Source organism: Anguilla anguilla, chromosome 13 (assembly GCF_013347855.1).
Source record: "Anguilla anguilla isolate fAngAng1 chromosome 13, fAngAng1.pri, whole genome shotgun sequence".
Taxonomy (NCBI): Eukaryota; Metazoa; Chordata; class Actinopteri; order Anguilliformes; family Anguillidae; genus Anguilla; species Anguilla anguilla.
The window spans coordinates 41,508,428-41,535,225 of NC_049213.1; the positions used below are offsets into that span (position 1 = coordinate 41,508,428).

Genomic DNA, 26,798 nt, shown 5'->3' on the forward strand with positions numbered 1-26,798 from the left:
TAAGAAAACTAAGTCTGGACTAAGTCTTGGCACATTTTCAAAAATCCTTCCTACAATCACTTTCTTTCCAATCCATATATAGATGTTTTAATTCTGAAATGTTTTCAATATTTTACACATGATACTTAGAATGTTTAAAAATAAACTAAATAAATTAGACAAGTCATAAATAGAATGTGTCTGTCAGTGGTACCAGAACAAGCAAGTTTCTAAAATCAGGTTATTAGGTAAAAGAGGAGATGTAAGGTACTGTGTAACTGTGTGGAAAGCTGTGCTGTACAAAAGTCTTCTCATATTTATCAATCATTTATTTCTCTTATAATACAATTATGAATTCCCTAATATTTACAGAAGTCAGTTTATTTCATATTCAGGATAAAGCACTTAAGGGGAGACTGCTCCTGCTTAATAATTGTGTGCCCATGTTGCTTTTTTCTTGTTTATAAACTTTACAAACTTCTAGAAATGCGTTATACGAAATGGCTCTTTTTCAAGGCAGTCTGGTTCAGTCTGTGTCACCATGGCAACATTTGTACCAGACCTCACTGAATCTTTGGTGCAGCTGAATTTGTATGGCTTTTTGATTGGCCAGATTGCTTTCTGAGATACAGTACATTTCTTTTCAATGTGTCAGGGAAGGAGGGAAGGGCCACTGAAGAAAGCCGCCCAAACAGTGCAGATAAACAACATTCATCCCTAACCAGCGCCCTCTGCTGGGCAAGCAACAGACACACATTCATCCCTAATCACCTAACCAGCACCCTCCGCAGGTTCAAGGGTTAAACGCTTATCATCTGAAATAAGGAAAATACCCTGAAGAGAATTTTTAAATGGATAGTTAAGGTACACCATTTCAGTAACACAAAAAAATAATATCAAGTAATCCAACAGCAGTTATTCAGTCATATTTGGAAAACAAATTATAAAAATCTGTGTACAATTCATCGTCAAATTAAAGTTGATTTAATTTTCACAAGTTAAAAAACCAGTAAATAGTTGGACTGACTGGGTACAATGGAGCAGTGGGTACGAAAGTGCAGTTAAATTTTATGCAGTGGCAGAGCAGTTGCAAAGGATTTATTCTGATGTTTAACCTGGTATTTGCAATGAAACATTATGGAAACTACAGAACACAAAGCCAAACAGCTTTGATGGATGGCGAGAGGATGCGTTCCAAACCTTCCCATGAGCACCATGTTCCCTTCTACAGCACTGATCCCAGAACAGTACCCAGCCATTAGAATTCAGCATGGAGAGTTCTGATCAGGGATGAGCCTTAAGGAGCTTTTGAACACTGCAGGAATGAGGCCTGCACTTTGTTTTAATAAGCATCATAACTGTGTAGCTGGGAAGCTGGAAGCCATGTTCAGTTTGGGCCCTTTTCAGAATGATGACAGCGGAACAGATGCCCCTTACACACTGGGGATTATCTCACCGTCCGCAGTCATCCACACAGACTGCAGGGTTAGGAGTGCTTCTGGAGAGAGGCTGGTGAGGGACGGGCTGAGAATGCCCTCATTCATACATTCAGTTTTCTCTGTGCTACAGTAATATTGTGGTTTGTTACATCGGGGTAACAGGTGTCAATTGATCAAGTGTAGAATCCAACTTTCCCTTTCTCTATTTGCGCTGGCCTGAAGGCGCCCCCTTCAGTGTGCCAGTGACACTGCAGTTAACGCATGCGCAACGCACACATTCCCTAACCGTTTGTCAGTTTCAGTAACAGTCCCTGCATACCTTAATACAGCATTAAACAGTCATAATCACTGTAATACAGTAATGTGCTAACAAAAAACAGTCTTCAGCAACATGCATCACAAGTATCATTGAACAGATTCACAAACATCACAAGGATGTGTACAATGTCTGTGCGATAAAACAGGTAAAACAGGTAAAAGGCCTCCCCTCTGCACAGGGAGAACTGAAAGTCATTAAAGGCATAGGTTTCCTCAGTACTGCTATTGGAACGGCGCCCCCTAGTGGGACGGCAGTACAATAGCTCTATATTATTGCCTCTGTACACATCATGTCTGTACAATCTCTGACTCGGCAGATGGAGAGATGATCTGCTCTCTGGTCAGGAATAAAATCCCTGCACAGGCACAGAGGAGGCACAGGCACAGGCACAGACAGAGGAGACCTCTTGTCTGGTTACAGCACAAGGACTTTAAGTACAGAGCTCCTCTCAGCTCTGTAAACGTAACAAACAGAAGAAATTAAAAAAAAAATAGAAAAAATATATATTTAGATGTTTACATATGTATAAAACAGATTGCTTGTGAACCCACCCACAATTTCCTTTGACCAAATATTCCCTTTTACCATTCTGCCCCTCCCTCCGTAAACCCCTCCCCCCTAATTCCCTGCTCTCTAAACCCCCCCCCCCCCCCACTCGGTCCCAGTTCCTGGTTTGTCTCTTATTTTACCACACAGAAAGAGCTGAAAATTAATAGACAGGCTCCTGCCCCCTATTATCTGCCCCCGACCCCCACCCTCTTCCCCAGGCCCCTACCCCCACCCTCTCCCCAGGCCCCATACCCCCACCCTCTCCCCCTGGCCCCCCTCTTCTGCCCCCCTGCCCCCAGTGTCAATCAGTAGTGTGAACATGCATGTTCTGATTCAGCTCCATCAGCGCTTTCTGTCGTTAGAGAAGGCCCTGTCTGCGGCCCCCCTCTCCCCAGCTCTGGAGCAGTGTGGCATGTGGGTGGGGTTAGGCTGTGATGGGCGGAGCATAGGGACAGGGTTAGGCTATGATGGGAGGAGCAGTTTGGCCTGTGGGCGAGGTTAGGCTGTGACAGGCGGAGCCGGTGAGTGGGCGGGGCCTATGATTGGGCGAGGCCAGTGAGTGGGCAGGGCTTCACAGCGGGGAGTCTTCTCGCAGGTTCTCCGCCTCCGGCAGTTTCGCCACGGGTGACTGGCGGAACCCGGCGGAGATCTCGTCAAATGTTCGGCCCTTCGTCTCTGGCACTTTGAAGAAGGTGAAGATGAAGAAGCAGAGGAGGAGAACGATGAAGATGATGAAGACGTAGGCGTCACATAATTTCTGAGGAAGAATGAGAGAAAGGAGGATGAAGAGCGTGGGAACACACGACCCCGCCGTCTGTTTTACAGCCTTTTATCTTCACTTCCTGCTGGACAGAAAACTCCAAAAAACTGAACACACATCTTACTGTAACTTTAACACCTCTGCACTCTCAAACTTGTTCCTGTATTAAAATTAAATAAACAAATAAATAAAAGCAACACCAATAACACATCTCATGTACAAGGACACATTCTGCACATTTAACTAAAACGTGTTTTTGCATGGCAAAGAAAAGAAGGCTGGCTATCCAGCCATCTCTTATAAGATACAGATTACATGTCAATGTACATCACTTACTTTATTTAATTTGCGTAAGTTCTGAATTGAAGTTAGTGTTATTTTGCCGTTGAAACATGAAAGCCAGCTGTAGAGTGGTTTCCTAAATCATGAGCTTCTCTCATTTCACATCCTGTTCGGTTCGAAGTGTTTTCCAGTAAGCCTGCTCATCCACCAGCACCCCCTCCCAGCTATATAACCCCCTCCCAGCTATATAACCCCCTCCCAGCTGTTCACACATGCACTATAAGCATGTTCATACCAGCACTATAAGCATGCTCACACATGCACTATTAGCATGTTCATACCAGCACTATAAGCATGCTCATACATGCACTATAAGCATGCTCACACATGCACTATTAGCATGTTCATACCAGCACTATAAGCATGCTCACACATGCACTATACGCATGCTCACACATGCACTATTAGCATGTTCATACCAGCACTATAAGCATGCTCACACATGCACTATTAGCATGTTCATACCAGCACTATAAGCATGTTCATACATGCACTATAAGCATGCTCACACATGCACTATAAGCATGTTCATACCAGCACTATAAGCATGCTCACACATGCACTATTAGCATGTTCATACCAGCACTATAAGCATGCTCACACATGCACTATTAGCATGTTCATACCAGCACTATAAGCATGCTCACACATGCACTATTAGCATGTTCATACCAGCACTATAAGCATGCTCACACATGCACTATTAGCATGTTCATACCAGCACTATAAGCATGCTCACACATGCACTATTAGCATGTTCATACCAGCACTATAAGCATGCTCATACATGCACTATAAGCATGTTCATACCAGCACTATAAGCATGCTCACACATGCACTATTAGCATGTTCATACCAGCACTATAAGCATGCTCACACATGCACTATTAGCATGTTCATACCAGCACTATAAGCATGCTCATACATGCACTATAAGCATGTTCATACATGCACTATAAGCATGCTCACACATGCACTATAAGCATGTTCATACCAGCACTATAAGCATGCTCATACATGCACTATTAGCATGTTCATACCAGCACTATAAGCATGCTCATACATGCACTATTAGCATGTTCATACCAGCACTATAAGCATGCTCATACATGCACTATTAGCATGTTCATACCAGCACTATAAGCATGCTCACACATGCACTATAAGCATGCTCATACATGCACTATTAGCATGTTCATACCAGCACTATAAGCATGCTCACACATGCACTATAAGCATGTTCATACATGCACTATTAGCATGTTCATACATGCACTATTAGCATGTTCATACCAGCACTATAAGCATGTTCATACCAGCACTATAAGCATGCTCACACATGCACTATTAGCAAGTTCATACCAGCACTATAAGCATGCTCACACATGCACTATTAGCAAGTTCATACCAGCACTATAAGCATGCTCACACATGCACTATTAGCAAGTTCATACCAGCACTATAAGCATGCTCACACATGCACTATTAGCAAGTTCATACCAGAACTATAAGCATGTTCATACATGCACTATTAGCATGTTCATACCAGCACTATAAGCATGCTCACACATGCACTATTAGCATGTTCATACCAGCACTATTAGCATGTTCATACCAGCACTATAAGCATGTTCATACATGCACTATTAGCATATTCATACATGCGCTATGTGCATGCTGTGGAGTTTCCCTGGGTATTAATGTGTACTCTGAGATGGGGCTGCAGCTGCGCTCACACTCACCTCCACAAGCGGGAAGCACATGCCCACGATGAAGTTGGCGGTCCAGTTGGAGAAGCCAGCCACGGCCATGGCGGAGGGCCGCGGGCCCTGGCTGAACAGCTCGGCCACAATGAACCAGGGGATGGGGCCCGGCCCGATCTCGAAGAAGGCCACGAAGCTGAAGATGGCCACGATGCTGACGTAGGACATCCATTTCACCTGCTCCTGTGGACCAGAAGAGCACAGTTTTACCCACAGTTTCCTTCTCCTCATCCTCCCATAATCCTTTGCTCTGCCACTAAGGCCCACTGAGACCCTCTTGCCACCACGAAAACTGAAAAGAATTAAATGGTAAATAAATAAAAGGGTCATATTTGGAATGAGTTCCCCCGGCTTCCTGGCTGAGCAGCCAGGGCAGGAGAGGACGTACCAGCAGGGCGAGAGCAATGGTCATCATCACCGCCGAACCCGCCATTCCCAGCAAGCCAATGAGGTGGAGGGACCTGCGGCCAGCACGCTCTACGATGAAGAGCTGCAAGGAGAGAGAGAGAGAGAGAGAGAGAGAGAAGTTAACAGCACACTCTACGATGAAGAGCTGCAAGGAGAGAGAGAGAGAGAGAGAGAGAGAGAGAGAGGTTAACTGCACGCTCTACAGTAAGTTTAACCTGACAGGCCCACTTATACTCACAGACACCACGGTGAAGGCCGTGTTGACCACACCAGTTCCAATGGTGGCATAGACTGGCTGGGCCACTCCTGCTTTCGTAAAGATTCTGGTGGAGTAGTAGAAGACCTGCAGAACGGGGACATCGAGGACTATTAGAGTCTGTACACAGTATACAGGAGTATAGTATGTGTACAGTGTGTGTGTGTGTGTGTGTGTGTGTATAGTGTGTGAGTGTGTGTGTATGGTCAGTATGTATAGTGTGTGTGAGGGTGTGTGTGTGGTTAGCATGTATGGTGAGTGTATGGTGAGTATGTATAACGTGTGTGTACGGTTAGTGTAGTAGGGGGCGACATAGCTCAGGAGGTAAGACCGGTTGTCTGGCAGTTGGAGGGTTGCCGGTTCGATCCCCCACCCTGGGTGTGTCGAAGTGTCCCTGAGCAAGATACTTAACCCCTAATTGCTCTCAGTGAGCTGATTGGTACCTTGCATGGCAGCCTTTCACCGTTGGTGTGTGAGTGTGTGTGTAAATGGGTGAATGAGAGGCATCAATTGTTAAGCGCTATATAAAAGCAGTCCATTTACCATTTAGTGTGTATGGTGAGTATGTATAGTGTGTGTGTAGGGTGCGTGAGTGTGTGTGTGTGTGTGTGTGTACGGTTAGCGTGTGTGGTTAGCGTGTATGGTGAGTATGTATAGTGAGTGTGCATGGTTAGCGTGTGCAGTTAGCGTGTATGGTGAGTATGTATAGTGTGTGTGCACGGTTAGCGTGTGCGGTTAGCGTGCATGGTGTGTGTATACTGAGTGTGTATGATGTGTATAGTGTGCATACGGTTAGCATGTATGGTGAGTATGATGTGTGTGTGTGTGTGTGCGTTTAGCATATGCGGTTAGCGTGTATGGTGTGTGTACGGTTAGCGTGTATGGTGAGTATGTATAGTGAGTGTGTACGGTTAGCATGTGCAGTTAGGGTGTATGGTGTGTGTATATTGAGTGTGTATGGTGAGTATGATGTGTGTGTGTGTGTGCGGTTAGCAGCACACTCACGGCGTTGATGCCGGACAGCTGCTGGGACAGCTGCAGCATGACGGCGATGAGGAGCGGTTGGCGGTACAGCGGCGAGCGGAAGAGCTCCGGAATGGTGACCTTCTTCTCACGCATCATCTGCCTGCTCTCCTCCTTCATCTCCTGCATGTCCGCGCTCACGTCCGCCACCCCACGCAGCTTCTTCAGCACTGAGGGAACATGGCCACTGTTAGCGTCCACAGCTAGTGTTCACAGCCACTGTTAGCAACCATAGCTAGTGTCCACAGCCACTGTTAGCGTCCATAGCTAGTGTCCACAGCCACTGTTAGCGTCCATAGCTAGTGTCATAGTCACTGTTAGCGTCCACAGCTAGTGTCATAGTCACTGTTAGCGTCCACAGCTAGTGTCATAGTCACTGTTAGCGTCCACAGCTAGTGTCCACAGCCACTGTTAGCAACCATAGCTAGTGTCCACAGCCACTGTTAGCGTCCACAGCTAGTGTCCATAGTCACTGTTAGCATCCACAGCTAATGTCATAGTCACTGTTAGCGTCCACAGCCACTGTTAGCGTCCATAGCTAGTGTCCACAGCCCATGTTAGCATCCACAGGTAGTGTCCACAGTCAGAGTGCATCCACCGCTAGTGTCTACAGCCACAGTGTGTCCACAGCTAGTGTCTACAGCCACAGTTAGCGTTCACAGTTAGTGTTCACAGTCACAGTTACCATTCACAGTTAGTGTCCACAGCTAGTCCCCACAGTTGGGGTGGGGTGCTGCATGTTGGGGTAGGGTGTTGGGGCGAAGCGCTGCGTGTTGGGGTGGGGTGTTGGGGAGCTGCGTGTTGGGGTAGGGTGTTGGAGCAGGGTGTTGGGGCGGGGTGCAGTGTGTTGGGGCGGGGCGCTGCGTGTTGTGGTGGGGTGTTGGGGCACTGCGAGTTGGGGTGGGGTGTTGGAGCAGGGTGTTGGGGCGGGGTGCAGTGTGTTGGGGCGGGGCGCTGCATGTTGGGGTGGTGTGTTGGGGCAAGGTGTTGGGGCATGGTGTTGGAGCGGGGTGCTGTGTGTTGGGGTGGGGTGTTGGGGCGGGGCGCTGAGTGTTGGGGTGTGGCGCCGTGTGTAGTGGTGGGGTGTTTGGCGCTATGTGTTGGGGCAGGGCACAGCGTGTTGGGGTGCGGTGTTGGGGCGGGGCTCACCGCTCTTGGCCTGGCTCTCCTGGTTGCGGATGATGAGCAGGAAGCGGGGGCTCTCGGGGCAGAAGGGCAGGAGAGCGCACTGCACCAAGGCCGGGACAAAGGTGAACCCCAGGAGCAGCGGCCAGAGGGTGGGGCTCCCCATGATGGACTCCATGCCCAATATCTGCAGGGGCACAGAGAGGAGCATCAGCACCTCCCCAAAGCATCACCTCCCCTTACAAGGACCGCCACACACAGCACCACCACACACAACCCCCACACACAGCACCCCCACACACAACCCTCACACACAGCACCCCACACACAGCATCCCACACACAACCCCCACACACAGCACCCCCACACACAACCCTCACACACAGCACCCCACACACAGCATCCCACACACAACCCCCACACACAGCACCCCCACACACAACCCCCACACACAGCATCCCACACACAACCCCCACACACAGCACCCCCACACACAACCCTCACACAGCATCCCACACACAACCCCCACACACAGCATCCCACACACAACCCCCACACACAGCACTCCCACACACAACCCCCACACACAACCCCCACACACAGCATCCCACACACAACCCCCACACACATCATCCCACACACAACCACCACACACAGCATCCCACACACACAACTCTCACACACATCACCCCACACACAACCCCCGCTTACATGGTGCTACTGCAGCTCCTATGTGCTACACATATAATATTTATGTAGACAAATTTAAAACAACCGGCGGCACTCTCAGTGAGAACTGCACTAAGACGCTGTGAGGTCCTTTCAAGGGGAATTGCACTTTATAACACTTCTGCTTCTCATGACTGATATTGTCCTTCTAATGAATGCGTTGCCCTTCATTTTTCGATTAGTTATTTCATTTTAAATGTCTAACGTTAGAAACAAAAACCTATTTTTTTTACCGCAAGTCCACATAGTAGTACGGTTTCCGGTTTTTGGTTTCCAGTTTTTTCTTCTTCTTCGATTTTGTTCCGCGGCAAAATCGAGAAGAAGCAAAGCAAAACATTCCGTTAACTTAGCGTTGAAATCGAACAAACTAATGTCTGCAAGCTTTTGTTTGATGCGATATCGGTGTAATAATGAGGTGCATTGTACCCGGTTGTTATAAACTTGCCCTGGTTAAACTTGCCTTGAAAGCACATTTTCAGTTTTCCACGCGATGCAACCTTGTGCCAGACATGGCTGGATGTGATCAGACACCCCAACATATCAGCCAAAGAAGTTCGTAAACGGGGACTAATGCAGCGACCAATTTGAAGCCACCGACTACCAAGGCGACCGTCTGAAGCCTGGAGCTGTACCCACCGTTTTCCCATCATTGGTCGAACCGCTCGAGGTAGGTACTAAGCGGGCTGGCTAACACTATCGTGTCTGTGATACATAGGATGTCTACGGTAACAGTTAGACAGCTTGCTGACTGTTATTATAGGGTTGCCACCATCCATTTATTTTGCCCTCAGACATTTTCTGTTTCGCTAGCTAGTAGTAATACAACACTATTTCTACAACCAACCTGTCTGTGATACATAGGATGTCTACCACCAGTTGCCGTTTGTCCTGGGGATAGCCTGTGGTTTCTCAATCTCAGCCCGCTCCTGACTCGCTCTCGCACTCGCACGATCAGCCTGCAAATTAGCCAGCTCTTCTTCTGTGTATTCCGGCTCGAACCGATAGGGCACAACAATCTCATGTTCATAAACAAAATCTCCTTCGTCCACAGACATTTTCGGTTTCGCTAGCTAGTAGTCATACAACACTACGACCAACCTAACGTTATTGTCTGCAGGTACGCCCACATCAGAAGTCGCGCAATGATATGCATCCTCGAGTTCGACACTAAATTGGCCGGGTCTACTTCCTGCATTTGTAAAGGAAAACAACAAAACAGTGTAAAATATTATCATAATGAAATAACTAATTGAAAAATGAAGGGCGACACATTCATTAGAAGGACAATATCAGTCATGAGAAGCAGAAGTGTTATAAAGTGTAATTCCCCTTTACGCAAAGCAAACAGTGTACCAGTGTAACTATGGAGACCCCAGGAAACCCTGGTAAAAAACCAGTCCCTGTTCGACCCCCCCCCGGTACCTGAGCAAATAAGATCCCGAGAACGACGCCCAGCTGGTGAAGGGTGCCCATAGCTCCTCTAAGGGCGGTGGGCGAGATCTCGCCCACATACATGGGCACAAAGCCGGTGGACAGGCCGGAGTAGAGTCCAACGATGAAGCGGCCGATGATCAGCATCTCCCAAGACGCGGCCATTTTGGAGAAGCCCATGAGAGCAGCAGCAACGAAGGCCAGCACGTTGGCCATGAGCATGGAGTACTTCCTGTAGGGGGAGAGCACGTTAGCCATGAGCATGGAGTACTTCCTGTAGGGGGAGAGCACGTTAGCCATGAGCATGGAGTACTTCCTGCGGGGGGAGAGCACGTTAGCCATGAGCATGGAGTACTTCCTGCGGGGGGAGAGCACGTTAGCCATGAGCATGGAGTACTTCCTGCGGGGGGAGAGCGCGTTAGCCATGAGCATGGAGTACTTCCTGCGGGGGGAGAGCGCGTTAGCCATGAGCATGGAGTACTTCCTGTAGGGGGAGGGAGAAAGAGACCGTGTGCACACACACGCACTCTGAAATGCACATAAATACGCACACACACGTACTCTCAAATGCACGTACACACACACGCATGCATGCACTTTCAAATTCACATATACACACATCCACACGTGCACACATGCATACACACTCAAACTATCAAAAGCACATACATGCACACACATGCATGCACACATGTACCAGTCCACAGTTAAATTCTGACCTTCCAAAGCGATTGACAAAGAGCCCGACGGAGAAAGACCCGAAGATGCCTCCGATGGAGAAGATGGCGACGGACAGGGACCACAGGGTGGTGAGGGAGTTTTCGGAGATCTTTTCATTGTAGCGGTCGAACCAGGTCTCATTCATGAATTCTTCAATAATCTACCGAGGGGAACAGAGAGAGTAAATACTCACTCAGGAGACTCAGGAGTCTCAACACATCTCTCGCTTTATTACACTTCTCAGATTATTCCAGCAGGGGGAAACATCCACCATGTCTCTGAAGCAGGAAGTGGTAAATTGGAAGCATCTCTTGCTTGGCCACCAGATGGCAGCAGAGGTCACTTAGGAGTTTTGGAGAGGAGGAAGCAGGCATTGGAGGAGGCCCCGCCCCCATGACTCAGCAGTGTCAACAAATGCTCATCGCTGCTATGGACACAAATTAGCCCTGCCCCCCAACGCTCACTGAGGAATGTGCTATCTCTACCCTTGTCTCAAGCCAGGGTTATGTCTCTTATCTCTCTGCCCAGGCAGGTGACAGAGCCAATCCCTTCCAGTCATCCAGGGAAACAGCAGCGATGGCTGCAGCCAGACACCTGCCGGACCCTCTCAGTGGTACCTCACCCTGCAGCTCATTTACCAGCTCCAAACAGCCTGGGTGGCACTTGGGGTAATCACCCCCGTCTATTTCTGAAGGATGTTTATACTGCATACAACACTGCACTCAATACAAAGACCCAACTTCTGCACAACCACAAAGAATGAAAGTGTTCCTGTGCATTAACATCCAAACATCAAGCAACAAATAAGCTTGTGAAACGCTAATGAACAGAGCCAAGGGACTGTGTGTGAAATGAAGCTGAGAGACTGTGTGTGGAATGAAGCTGAGGGACTGTGTGTGGAATGAAGCTGAGGGACTGTGTGTGGAATGGAGCTGAGGGACTGTGTGTGGAATGGAGCTGAGGGACTGTGTGTGGAATGGAGCTGAGGGACTGTGTGTGGAATGGAGCTGAGGGACTGTGTGTGGAATGGAGCTGAGGGACTGTGTGTGGAATGAAGCTGAGGGACTGTGTGTGGAATGAAGCTGAGGGACTGTGTGTGGAATGAAGCTGAGGGACTGTGTGTGGAATGAAGCTGAGGCCGTGTGATAATGCTGGACCTTGGTGCTGGCAGGCGGGCCCCTGCTGGGTACAGAGTATCCAGTCTCGGGCCGTTCCAGGTGCAGATGGAGCGCTGGTGTTTCCGAGCCCATGAGAGAGCACTAATCTAATCAGCGTGTTGCTGTATACAGCAGGGTCTCCCTCACTCTTATCAACCCCCTGGACCCTGCATCAGGGTGTGAGAGAGGATCAGTGTGTGTGACTGATCAGGGTGTGAGAGAGGGTCAGTGTGTGTGACTGATCAGGGTGTGAGACTGATCAGGGTGTGAGAGAGAATCAGTGTGACTGATCAGGGTGTAAGAGAGGATCAGTGTGTGTGACTGATCAGGGTGTGAGACTGATCAGGGTGTGAGAGAGAATCAGTGTGTGACTGATCAGGGTGTAAGAGAGGATCAGTGTGTGAGAGAGGATCAGTGTGTGTGACTGATCAGGGTGTGAGACTGATCAGGGTGTGAGAGAGGGTCAGTGTGTGTGACTGATCAGGGTGTGAGACTGATCAGGGTGTGAGAGAGAATCAGTGTGTGACTGATCAGGGTATAAGAGAGGATCAGTGTGTGAGAGAGGATCAGTGTGTGTGACTGATCAGGGTGTGAGACTGATCAGGGTGTGAGTGAGAATCAGTGTGTGACTGATCAGGGTGTGAGAGAGGATCAGTGTGTGTGATTGATCAGTGTTTGAGAGAGGATCAGTGTGTGTGACTGATCAGGGTGTGAGAGAGGATCAGTGTGTGACTGATCGGGGTGTGAGAGACCCCTCAAATCTTTACTTGCTCACCGATTGGGGTGCGTTGATAACTCCTGTGTTGTATCCAAACTGCAGGGACCCAATCACAGCCACACCCACCGCCATCACCAGGGGACCCGTCACTTTCTGAAAAGGGAAAGAGAAACATTTTCAGGGACTGTCAGTGGTGTTACCAAAAGCACATCCAGTATTACAAAACTCGCCATTACACACAAACTGCGATTTTATCATGGATGCGCTGGGCATTTTATCTCTCCTTTGGACATTATCATCTTTTATACAGCCATAAACATATGCTCAGACTGATACTTCCTTATTCATCCTCACTGGTCTGGAGCAGCTTCATATTGCACAGGTCCCCAGGACTGGCTGATTTCCCAGAGTTCCCCCTGTTAACTCCAATCCAGATTGATCTGCTTTCCACTTCAGTGCCCCACACACGGAGTATCGTACAGAATACACTAAAGGTGGACTCATCGCTGCCATAAAAACAATTCCACAACTTGATTCTAAGTTTAAGTGCATCTCTTTGTACTCGTCTTATCCGATGCTGTTCTGCTGTGTCTCAGCGGCATTGCAAATGAGGGTCTCTTCCTCAGTGCGTCGCGGTTTAAAGGAAGGTTTAAACCTGGCAGGTTACTCCCTGACCTCAGGTCACCCTTTCTGTTCTGATCTGATCTCTGGAGCAGACTCCTCCCCCTTCTGCACAAACAGGCTGGTTTAGCACCATTTGTGAGGGTGGAGAAGACACCTTTGACAACAGAGAGAAAAACTAGGGCAGGAAAGTTCTCCGCTTAACAAAATCCCGGTTCCAAACGAGGGGTTTAGCATGTTTATCTCCAAACCTTGAGCAGTGCAGCAGTTCTAGAATAAAGGATTATCACTGAAGAGCAGGATGGATTTACGTAAAGGAAACATTTTCTTTGTATTGCCATACTGTATGAAGCAGACAGACAGGACACTACACACAGAGACCAGGACATTACACGCAGAGACAGGAGACGACACACAGAGACAGGAGACAACACACAGAGACAGGACATTACACACAGAGACCAGGACACTACACGCAGAAACCAGGACACTACACGCAGAGACCAGGACACTACACACAGAGACAGGACACTACACACAGAGACCAGGACATTACACACAGAGACCAGGACATTACACACAGAGACCAGGACACTACACACAGAGACAGGACACTACACACAGAGACCAGGACACTACATGCAGAGACAGGACACTACACTCAGAGACCAGGACACTACACACAGAGACAGGACACTACACACAGAGACCAGGACACTACATGCAGAGACAGGACACTACATGCAGAGACCAGGGGCTGAAGCCATAAAGCACACACACGGACGAGGGAATGAGGGGTTTGTGCGTGTGTGTGAGAGAGAGTGTATGTTTATGTGTCTGTGTGTGTGTGTGTGTGTGTGTGAGAGAGAGAGAGTGTGTGTGTCTGTGCGTGTGTGAGTGTGTGTGAGAGAGAGAGAGAGTGTGTGTGTGTGTGAGACTATATCTGGAACTCAAACTGAGTTTACCTAGAAATGCGTTTCACATTCCAAAATCTCTTCTTGAGAACATTTGTATAAAAGCGGCTCTCCTTAAAAAAGAGATCAGCAGTGATTCACTCTGTTCCCTCCCGCCTGTGTGGGGGGGGGGGCACGTGCTGACGTATCTGGGTCTCTCAGGAAATGTGGCTTCAAGAATTTCTACAACAAACTGTTGATGGATTACTTGCAAGCATACACATGCACACACGCACGCAAGCACACACATATACACACACACACACACGCAAGCACACACACCTTACTATACAGTAAACTCACATCTGCCTTTTAATCTCAGTTGTAGTAGAATTACCCAAGATGAGGTAAAAACAGAACACACATGTGCAGTGAGCTAACTGCACAAGATTGAGATGTAGTGATATCATCATCAATGGTTTGTGTCTTCGGTTTGATGTTTATTTAGGACCAAACCTGAAAAACATTTCCTGTGCAACATTCCTGACCTCTAATCAAAATCCTTTTAAAAGCCACCGTATAAAGTCAGGGCATGTTGTACTAGTGAGGACAATAACGTAAATCCTGGTGTGACATGCTGTGCTGCTCAGGGATATGTTCCATGAGGAGGGCGTGGGATTCTAACAGCCCCGTGGGTGTAAGGGGGAGTCTGGAGTGTTTCGGGAAGAAGTCCATTTCGGCGCACAAATATGGCTGTTCAAGATCTCCATCTGGGTGGTACTGCGAGGTTCATGAAAGCTCACTGAAAGCTCCACCCCTGTTCTCTTCCATGCCACAGAGCAGCCAATCAGGGTCAGGCAATGTGAGGTCGTTGGGTTCACACTGGGCTGTTTAACCAGATCCATAACAGGATGTGAGTGCTGTGGGTGGTGCTCTTAAAGGCACCTCACGCCCCTACAGTCTGCACTATAAAAACTCAATAACCCGACAATCTGCACTATAAACCTACACAGCCCGACAGTCTACACTATACATACATGGAAACAAAAAACGTGTATATGCCAATTATACTTTCATCAGGATAAACCTATTCCTCTAAAAATGGTCAAATTGATGATGACAAAATTATTACAATTTCAGGAAAAAATGACAACCCATCCTATTAACTGTAACATGCTAAAAACTGAAAAGCAGAGTGAGACAGAACAGTGTTTAAAATGTATCATGTAAAGCCTGCCTTGTCGGAGAAGCGCAGGGTGAACTGTAAACACAAACTGTGTGCTCTGGGGGGTAGATCACACGAGCCAAGAGGCCACACGCCTGAGGAATGACTGCAACATGTGTACAGCACTGAAAGACTGCTCTGTGACACCTTTACCTTTAACCTAAATACACACACAGATACACACACGCACACATGCACACACACACGCACGCACACACACACACACACACACACACACACACACACACACACACACAGACGCAAACGTACACACACACACGCACGCACACACACACACGCACGCACACAGACGCAAACGTACACACACACACACACACGCACACACACACGCAAGCACACAGACACACACACACGCACGCACGCACGCACACACACATACACACACACACGCACACACACACGCAAGCACACAGACACACACACACGCACGCACGCACACACACATACACACACACACACAGACGCAAACGTGCGCACGCACACACACACGTACACACACACGCACGCACACACACACGCAAGCACACAGACACACACACACACACACGGACACAATGTGCACGCACACACACACACAGACGCAAACGTACACACACACACGCACGCACACAGACACACACACACACGCGCGTACACGGACACACACACACATACACACACACACGCACGCACACACACACACACAGACGCAAACGTACACACACACACACGCAAGCACACAGACACACACACACACACATACACGGACACACACGCACACACACACACACACACACACACACACACACAGACGCAAACGTACACACACACACGCGCACACACACACACACACACGCGCGTACACGGACGCACACGCACACATACACACACACACACAGACGCAAACGTACACACACACACGCACACAGACACACACACACACACGCACACAGACGCAAACGTACACACACACATGCACACACACACACACACGCACACAGACACACACACACACGTACACGGACACACACGCACACACACACAGACGCAAACGTACACACACACAGATACACACACGCACGCATGCACACACACACGCACGCACACACACACACGCGCGCACACACACACACACAGACGCAAATGTACACACACACGCACGCACACAGACACACACACGTACACGGACACACACGCACACACACACACACAGACGCAAACGTACACACACACATGCACACACGTACACGGACACACACGCACACACAGACACACACACACACACAGACGCAAACAGATACACACACGCACACACAGACGCAAACGTACACACACACACACGCACGCACACAGACAGACACACACACACGTACACGGACACACACGCGCACACACACACACAGACGCAAACGTACACACACACGCACGCACACAAACGCAAACGTACACACACACACGCACACACGGACACGCACGCACACACGGACACGCACACGGACACACTCGGACACGGACACGCACACGGACACACACGGACACGCACACGGACACACTCGGACACGGACACGCACACGGACACGGACACACTCTATTTAACACGCTTTTATGTTTTGGCTGAAAGCAGCTAGTAAATGACTGTGCTGTAAATCGTCAGTGACCTGCTGCACATCATTCAGGATCAGGACACAGTCCTGAGTGCTCATCTCCTTCTGAGACAGCAGGAAGCAGGAAGTGAGGACGGCAGGAAGCCGGAAGTGAGGACCGCAGGAAGTGGGAAGTGAGGACAGCAGGAAGTAAGGACAGTGGGAAGTGAGGACAGGGTTTGATGCGCTCATGATGCAGACCAGTGGAATGGATCATGGGGAATGAGAAAGCACTTTCACACACTGCAGCGCACCGCTGCAAGTCATAATGACTGTGCAGTATTAGAGGGAATAAAGCCAACTCTGCGCACTGGGGATGACACCGATAAATTAAACCTCCTAACTACTTTAAATGATTCATTAGTCACAATCAATTCACAGGGCCCATAAGAAGAGCCTACTTTGGGCAGATGCCTGGGAATCAGTGATGAACACACTTCCACTGAAAGAGGCCTGAGGATGTGATGTCATCGGCCACAAACGCTCACTGAAGCAGTTCAGGCAGAATGAGACGCATGATGCAATCTGACCCCTCAAATGGCTCCCATAGACCTCCTATCAAACCTTTCTACACATTACATCTACACAAGTTTCCCTACATTACATCTACACAAGTTTCCCTACATTACATTTACACAAGTTTCCCTACATTACATTTACACAAGTTTCCCTACATTACATTTACACAAGTTTCCCTACATTACATTTACAGGACATTTACACATTCAGCAGATTCCGGACGTCCACAGAGAGACTTACACTCTTTAGATTTATGCCCTTTCTGCAGCTGGGTGTTTATGGAAGCAGTTCAGGTGAAGCACCTTGCTCTAGAGTATAACTGCAGTGCCTTGCTCTAGAGTATAACTGCAGCGCCTTGCTCTAGAGTATAACCGCAGCGCCTTGGTCTAGAGTATAACTGCAGAGCCTTGGTCTAGAGTATAACTGCACCGCCTTGCTCTAGAGTATAACTGCAGCGCCTTGCTCAAGAGTATAACTATAGAGTATAAGCCGGGCGTGCAGATTCTTCCTGTACAACATCCGGAGAATCCGCCCCTTTCTCACCACCTACTCAACCCAACTCCTGGTCCAAGCAATGGTACTATCCCACCTGGACTACTGCAACTCTCTTCTGGCTGGTCTACCGGCATCTGCCATCAGACCCCTGCAACTCATCCAGAATGTTGCAGCTCGTCTGGTCTTCAACCTTCCCAGACACTCCCACGTCACTCCCCTGTTCACTACCCTCCACTGGCTGCCTGTTATGGCTTGCATCAAATTCAAAACATTGGTCCTAGCATACCAGGCAGTCAAGGGTTCAGCCCCAGCATACCTCCACAAGATTTTCAAACCCTACACGCCAGCTAGACCCCTCCGTTCCGCTACCTCAGGGCGCCTGGCACCTCCCCCCTCTCCACACTTGCGCTTCCCGGTCACGTCTCCTGTCTGTTCTGGCTCCACGATGGTGGAATGACCTTCCCGTGGAGGTCAGAACAGCTGAGACCCTGACCACCTTCAAACGACGACTGAAGACTCACCTCTTCAGGCTGCACCTCTTCCCATCCCTCCCTACTTCCCTGTAGTCTATAATTGTCTGTTAGCTTAGGGTTGTAGCTAGGTAAGCTGTTTATCTTAGGTTGCTTAGTTGCTTGTATTATTGATTGTATTATTTGCTTAGACTTAGTAGCTTGTATTATTTGCTTAGACTGCTTTGTTGCTGCTTTTATTTGTGTTAATCAGACTAACCTGCAGGGTTCAAGCTAAACTACGCGGTCGTTTGCTGCACTTGGAACTGTACTTCCCTCTAGGGTTTCCAGCGCACTTGTTCCTGGTTACGGTTATACACTTTGTTGTACGTCACTCTGGATAAGAGCGTCTGCCAAAAGCCTGTAATGTAATGTAATTGTAATGTAACTGCAGCGCCTTGCTCTAGAGTATAACTGCAGCGCCTTGCTCTGGAGTATAACTGCAGCACCTTGCTCTGGAGTATAACTGCAGCGCCTTGCTCTGGAGTATAACTGCAGCGCCTTGCTCTAGAGTATAACTGCAGTGCCTTGCTCTGGAGTATAACTGCAGCGCCTTGCTCTGGAGTATAACTGCAGCGCCTTGCTCTGGAGTATAACTGCAGCTGCAGTTTCAAGCCCTGTTCCCCAACCATCACACTCATGTTCTAACAGAACTACAAATTTATTTGGCTAAGACTAATTTATGGTATTGAAATATGAATATAATAAAATGTATAGATGTATAAATGTTGCTTTATTTAACTAATTCATTATTTAAAAACAGATTTCAGGAAAGAGTAAAGCGAGTAGGGAACAGTTATTCTGGGGCACAGCTATAACTGAATTAAAAGTGGTCTGGAGCGGATCCCTTCTGCATGTATAATAACTACTACCTGCCAACCTCACCTGGAGCAATTATAGTTGTTTCCAGGCAACTATGGCCACCCAGGCTGTCCGCTCATTGCACGAAATACAAGTACACAGAATCTCAAAGGGAAACAAAGTTAGAACCATGCACACACACACACACACACAAACATACACACGCACACAAACATACACATCTCAGAGCAGGACCTGAGGCCCCCTCACCCTGCTGGCCGGTTAAGCATACGGCAGGTTTGGGCCAATGGCGCTGGAGAAGGAAGGGTGCATTTGAGCAGAGGAGGGGAGACGATGGGGCAGGGCATTCAGCCAATACAGTTAAAGCAGTGGCATAAGACAAGAACACAAACTGCTGCTTAGTTTGAGCTTTAAATCACATGAGCAAATTTACATAAGGAAGTGTCTTCCTTCTTTTTTAAAGAAATGAAAAGCTCATGACACATATTCAGCCAGTACCCAACAATCAATATGTACCGCAATGACTATCAGTGCTCTTGCCTCACCCACATAATCACACACCATCACACACCTACTAAACACACACACGCACACACACACACACACAGACATGCACCCACATACACACACACGCACGCACACACATGCACACACACAGACACATTCACTCAGACATACAAACACACTGAAACTGGAACAATCCATTAATTTGCAAACATAAGAAGCAGCTAACCCGCTGTCCAAGCCATATTTCTTTTTATTGAACTACTATGCAAACTCTAACCTGGCTGCTAAGTTATTGAGTCTTACCAAAGGTTTGCATCTTGCAGTGAACCCTCTAAGCTAATGCTGGTGTAGTCCTATCTTTATTTTAATCTTTGACTCACCACTACTACATCTTGGATTATTCATGATCTGTTCAATAGTTGAAAAGGTGTTTTCTTTGCAACTAAAAGTATTCTTCAGTAATCTACTACTACTACTTCCAAGGTCTACCAGGACATTCGCTACTGGTGAGCTCACCAGTGCATTATTTTTTTTTATAATCAAACAGTCGATTTTGACAGACCCAAGGTTTTGACTGTGTCTCTGATCAACGTATTCAGATTTTTAAGCTTCATGATGGCCTGCTTTACTGGCAGTGATACTTGGTTGGTCCTCATGTTGAGAGACAACAACGGGTTCCAAATGCAAATGGCACATAGAATCAACTCCACTCTTTTGACATAGACACATGCAGCTGGCCAAGACATAGCTGAACAGGCAACTGTCCAAATACGTTTGGTCCCCTAAAATGAGGAAACTATGTAAAACGGGCTGTAATTCCTACATGGTTCACTTGATATGGATGTAAATGCCCAAATTAAAGCTGACAGTCTGCACTTTAAGCTCATATTCATTGTTTCATACCGGCCAGGGGGCTTTGCTGGGCAACGGTGTTGGATGCTGGAGGGAGGGAGCATGTAAGAGGCTAGCTCGATAGCACGAGGATAACGTGAGTCACAATTCAGAGGAAGGAGCCGTGTGTAATGAGAGAATCAGTGGAAACGCCAGCCATGCTAAACAGCAACAAAGTCACGTCTGCAAGGGCCTCCACAGCATCTCTCTCTCTCTCTCTCTCTCTCTCTCTCTCTCTCTGTATATATATGTATATATATATATATATATATATATATATATATATATATATATATATATATATATATATATATATATATATATATATATATATATATATATATAGGACATTTTGGGAATTTCTGAGACAGACTTTTCTGAAGTACGCAGACCGGTTCTTCGGATACTATGGAAACCAGTTTGAGAACCTGATACAAACTGGCAGACACAGAAAAATGAGCCAGACAAACCAGGAAACCAAAAGCTTTCACCTGCATACCGTCAGAAATATCATACCGACACATTATACCAACAGTGATTTCCCTTGAGGCTTATATTTAAGACTTAATTTGACTGGTCTTCAAGTTAGAATCTCTCAGTTCTTTGTGTTATACCTGCAGCAGTCTTATCATCTTACTGAAGAAAGCCATTGCCATACACCACAGCTACTTCTGTAGTACTTTTTCTACAGGTTATAGAACTTTTTATCACACCCAGCACAACAACCAAAACCATTCAAACAGTAATATTAATAGCTATAGACGGAACCTTAAATATTTATTTTGTTATTAAGGTTTTAACTTTCGCATTTAACAATGATCCAGTACAGAGGGAGGCGGTCATGAAACCTAAATCCCAAGACACTAACATTGTAAACTGGATTGTGTGCGTGCGTGTGTACACATATATAGGCTACTGCACGTGTATACGTGTGTGTATGGATCTTTTTATGTTTTTTAAATCAATTTGTGTAAGTCCGGAATGTTTGCTAAATAGCAGTCAGCTACTGTAAACACGTAAACACTTTAAAACATAGGTACATGTATAATAAAACATAGCCTAATTCAATTAATATTTTCCAAGAAAATAATGTTAGTATAGTCCTGTCAAGTCACTGTATGTACTAGAGCGTTAGTATTCTCTCATTGTACTATTCTTAACCTTTTTTAATTATTATTATTTTTACTTTTAGGCTAATCGGCTGCCTAAGTCACGCCATCGGAAGCACGTACACCAGGATTCATGAGGCTCTGACTCGACTGGAGTGCGTACAGCATATTTATTCTTAGCAGACAGCGGAAATCCCAGAGCGAGTCCGGTCAGTACCGAAGATGACGAAAACGATCAATAGTAGGCTACTGCAAAATGGCTGTTTTAAGTTTTCATCTGGCGTCAATGTTGAAACAGTTATGGTTACCGGGTAGTTGGCCAGTTTCCATAACTGAATAGCCCACTTCAGTTGTTGTTATTAAACCAGTCTAACCACATTTCAAGAACTAGCCGTGGGTCTGACACCATGCGTCACAATAGTCACATACGCAAATCATTGACCTGCTTCGCAAAAAATATGTAATGTTACCTTGCTGTCTGAATCCATATTGGCCAGGGTTTGGCCTCAGCGTGTGTAAAACGAAAAGAAGGACCCCCTTTTTCTTCTTCACCGAAGCAATACGTTTAGATTATAGGTGGCTACGATGTCTTTAAAAGTAAAGTCCACAGTTCGCCGCGTATTTCATAACTTTGCTCTCGTTACTGTAGAATCCTCGCCGGTTGTCAGTCGAAAGTAGAATTTACTTTTTCCGTTTCAACTATTTCTGTTCACTGTTACATCTGGATTCTCAAAGATTGTTCTAGGGGGAAATAAACCGGCGCATATATATTTTGTTCGATCAGTCAGCTGTGATTGGCTGGAAGAAACTTTGGCGCCACCTACGCGGAGGTGTGTGGGGGGGTCTGCTTCCATCCAAGCGCAATGATTGGTTCCGGCACTTCACCCTCGCTCCACAGCAGAATGACGCAACAATTACCTTTGTAAATTATTACTGAAATGGACGTGAATTACAAACAGAAAAATACATCATCCAGAACACCCCATCCATAGTAGCAGTTTACACTCAGTATTTAGGGTGGTTAGAATTTTCTGCGAGACAAGACAAAATTGCGCAAAAATGAACTGACATTAAAGGACAAGCATCTTGCCACCACTCGAGTGCTGCTGCTGCTGCTGCAAACGATGGGTTCAGCAAGGAGGCGCCGAGACACTGCACCTAACTACTGACATTAAAATTCCCCCAAATGCGACTGATACATCTGTTATAACGAGCAGAGTGAGAAGCACGTGGAATTACATTAAATAAGGGTAGTGTGGATCCTTTCAACCTTTCAGAAATTGCTATATTGATTTATTTTTTATTTTGAGGTGTTCAGAAATTGGATTATACTACTGCTGTTGCTGCTACTACTACTACAACTACTACTACTACTATGACTACTGCTACTACTACTGCTGCTGCTGCTGCTGCTGTTACCTCTACTACCACTACTACCACTACTACTACTACTACTACTAATCATAATAATAATAATAAAACTTTGTTTAACTTAAATTTCAGACTCATTCTGAAATGTAATAGCCAAGTGTCTTAGGCAGTGCATTCCACAGGATCTTCATCAGTAGAACTGCAGTTATTGACTGGATCAGAGATCAGGTCACCTGTTGTTCCAGGTGTTTTCTGGGACCTGTGGCCCCTTCTACAGTACATTTTCCAATGTGCATTTCATAAGAAATACTAGGAAAGACTACAAGAGAATGTTTTATATTTCAGTCTACTGAACACAGTACTTTTCAGAGAGCGTATCATTCAACAGCAATTAACTGCTTCAGGAAGTAAACTCTGGCATTTTCTGTTATTCACCTTGGGGTTTTATTACAGGAGGTAATTTAATGAAGTCCACTCAGGAAAGCAGCGGATTCCACAAGTAAGGCGTGCAAGACACTCTGAATAAAAGCATCAGCTCAATACAGCAATGTAAATCCCCACTTCCCAGTTTCAGCTTGCTTGTGAAAAGGACCAATGAGGAAATCCAGTGCGTCATTAATATAACATTAATATAGCTGTGACTGTTAAGAACAGCACAAACCCATAACTGAGAAAATGAACCTATAAAACTGAGGTGTCAGAAATGAGCTGCAGAAGTACTGTGATCAGGAATCTCCTTTGATAAGACCATGTCGTGTCAACATAAAGATTCCATTTTCACATGAATTATGTTCCTTGGCCTTCCAGATTTCCTAATAACTGTAAATACTGAGTAAAAGTTTTATTTGAATTATATTTTGAATCAAATTTGCTATATTTAAGAATTTAAGGCAATAGAAGTGTTAAAATGTTATATTGGAATGGCAGACCATTGTATAAATATGTGCCCTTCATTGAAAAGTCGTGTAAAGTTGTGAACATTTATTGTGCTAAGGCTGTAAAAATAAATATTTTTGAGCTTAGACAAACACTGTTGTGTTCATGGCTTTTGTTGGAGTTGGTGAGGAAGCATCCAGCAATTCTGTACAAATAATCACCAGTAAGGAATGGGAAGGCCTTCCATCTGTACGATACGTTCCAAAAAGAACCGGCAGATATGCTGGAATTCCGTTCCTTTGTGATATTTTGTTTTTGATGAAATCCCTTTGAAAGCCAAAGAAAACAATAACAGAGAATCAAAGCAACAAAGAGCAGGAGAGGGTGTACCACATGACCACAAAGGAAGGTGAGCGAGCGGATCTCCAGCCACGCTATGCATTCTGGGAGAACACCCCAGCGCAAGGCAATAGAAAGGCTTAGAGGCCCTGAAGGCCATTTAAAACGTAATAAACACACACATCAGAATGCGGGTTTCAGGAACAAATGCAGATGTCCTGCTGTCCTTTACGACTTGGTACTCTTCCCTACAGGGGGGTGCTGGAGTGAATAAGGGGTCCAGCTCCGGTCCCGCCTCCTGGCCTTTTGTTTCTCATGGCGGGGAAACGTCCGGTCAGAGACGACGCAGAAAAGAAAGGTAAATAACGGATGGCGTGGACGCCGAAGCTGAGCACGGGGACAAAGGGAACAAACCGGATGGGGGAGCAGGACAGCCGGACAGACGGGAGATCAGGGCGGACAGACAGACAGGAGGGCAGGACAGACTGACAGGCTGTAGAACACGGTTCCTCTTCATGAAATCCCTTTGAAAAGCAATAAAAACAATAACAGACAAACGCAAGACAAAGAGCGGGCCTTTGAGAGCGCCAGCATTGTGTGGCGTATCAAACGCCTGTATGCCCGTCTGTGGGTGTTCGGCCCGCACCACTGACGTTCAGGAAACCTTTGGCCTTTGGGACAGCGAGGACTTCCCCTTATTTGGGCCCCTAACCCAATTCAAGCAGAACGCCGCCATAGTGCTGCGATTGATCTGGTGAAAAAGGACCAGCCATTTCAAGGGCTCAGCTCCGACTGCAAGCTCCTTGCAATTCTTATCACTGGATTGCGAAAGAAAGTATAAGTTTGTTGCAAGAAACAGGTGCAGCTATTATGAATGGCAAGCAAGTGAAGATAACGGAGTCGTGCATTTAGTGTTTACAGTAGAGCAGGGACATTGGCATTCTTAATCATATCATACACGTGAAGCTGCCTTCCTCTGCTTGCACTGAAGAATGGTCCTTGCCCACAAATAGGCAGCCAAAAATCAATCCATTTAGTGACATAAGAGTGTCGCAACCCTCTTGGGTCTTTTCTTTTCAGGGAACTTGACAAATATCAGAGCTGTAAATCACACAGTTGCTCTCGCCCTTACAAATTTACAAACTCAAATATCAGAACTGTAAATCACACAGTCGCTCTCGCCCTTATAAATTTACAAACTGAGCAAACTGAATTGATGAGTACTGTGATGCATACCAGTACCCAGTATCAAACCCTGACCTCACCACCAAACCCCTCCCTCAGTGTCAAACCCTGACCTCACCATCAAACCCCTCCCTCAGTGTCAAACCCTGACCTCACCATCAAACCCCTCACTCAGTATCAAACGCTGACCTCACCACCAAACCCCTCCCTCAGTGTCAAACCCTGACCTCACCATCAAACCCCTCCCTCAGTATCAAACGCTGACCTCACCACCAAACCCCTCCCTCAGTGTCAAACCCTGACCTCACCATCAAACTCCTCTCTCAGTATCAAACCCTGACCTGGTAAATGGTAAATGGACTGCATTTATATAGCGCTTTTATCCAAAGCGCTTTACAATTGATGCCTCTCACTCACCAGAGCAGTTAGGGGTGAGGTGTCTTGCTCAGGGACACTTCGACACGCCCAGGGCGGGGATCGAACCGGCAACCCTCCGACTGCCAGATAACCGTTCTTACGTCCTGAGCCATGTCGCCCCCACCACCATACCCTTCTCTCAGTGTCAAACCCTGACCTCACCACCATACCCTTCTCTCAGTGTCAAACCCTGACCTCACCATCAAACACCTCCCTCAGTATCAAACCCTGACATCACCATCAAACCCCTCTCTCAGTATCAAACCCTGACCTCACCACCATACCCTTCTCTCAGTATCAAACCCTGACCTCACCACCAAACCTCTCCATCAGTATCAAACCCTGACCTCACCATCAAACTCCTCTCTCAGTATCAAATTATGACCTCACCATCAAACCTCTCCCTCAGTATCAAACCTTGACCTCACCATCAAACCCCTCTCTCAGTATCAAACCCTGACCTCAGTATTGTGACTGTACTGCAGCTAATTACACAAAGGGAGGTTCCTTTGAGTCAGGTGTGTATATTCCATGCAAAGGTACATGGATTGTCCTGAAGATCTGAAATATCCACAATTAAAATGTTTCCCACCTGTAGCTGCATGACATTTAGAAAGAGCCGATAATGAAAATAATTAATTTGTGAAACAGCCTTGGT

General features: G+C 46.8%; 1 protein-coding gene across 1 annotated transcript; it reads right to left on the reverse strand.

Moving 5' to 3' along the window:
• Positions 1-2,556: 2,556 nt before the first annotated feature.
• LOC118211113 (solute carrier family 2, facilitated glucose transporter member 1-like) lies at positions 2,557-22,708 on the reverse strand. The gene is made up of 10 exons (XM_035387972.1): positions 22,423-22,708; positions 12,776-12,871; positions 10,843-11,003; positions 10,115-10,355; positions 7,988-8,150; positions 6,821-7,008; positions 5,798-5,902; positions 5,540-5,641; positions 5,131-5,334; positions 2,557-3,043 (listed from the first exon to the last, which is right to left on the reverse strand). Exons 1-10 carry the CDS (start codon positions 22,438-22,440, stop codon positions 2,858-2,860), a joined length of 1,464 nt encoding a protein of 487 aa, XP_035243863.1. The 5' UTR covers positions 22,441-22,708; the 3' UTR covers positions 2,557-2,857.
• Between the last annotated feature and the right edge of the window lie 4,090 nt (positions 22,709-26,798).

Coding starts and splice junctions, on each gene's coding strand:
- LOC118211113 (XM_035387972.1), bottom strand. Junction 8,151..10,114: donor TCGGGATCTTATTTGCTCAG/GTACCGGGGGGG, acceptor GTGCCCCTGCAG/ATATTGGGCATGGAGTCCAT. Junction 7,009..7,987: donor GGAGAGCCAGGCCAAGAGCG/GTGAGCCCCGCC, acceptor ATGTTCCCTCAG/TGCTGAAGAAGCTGCGTGGG.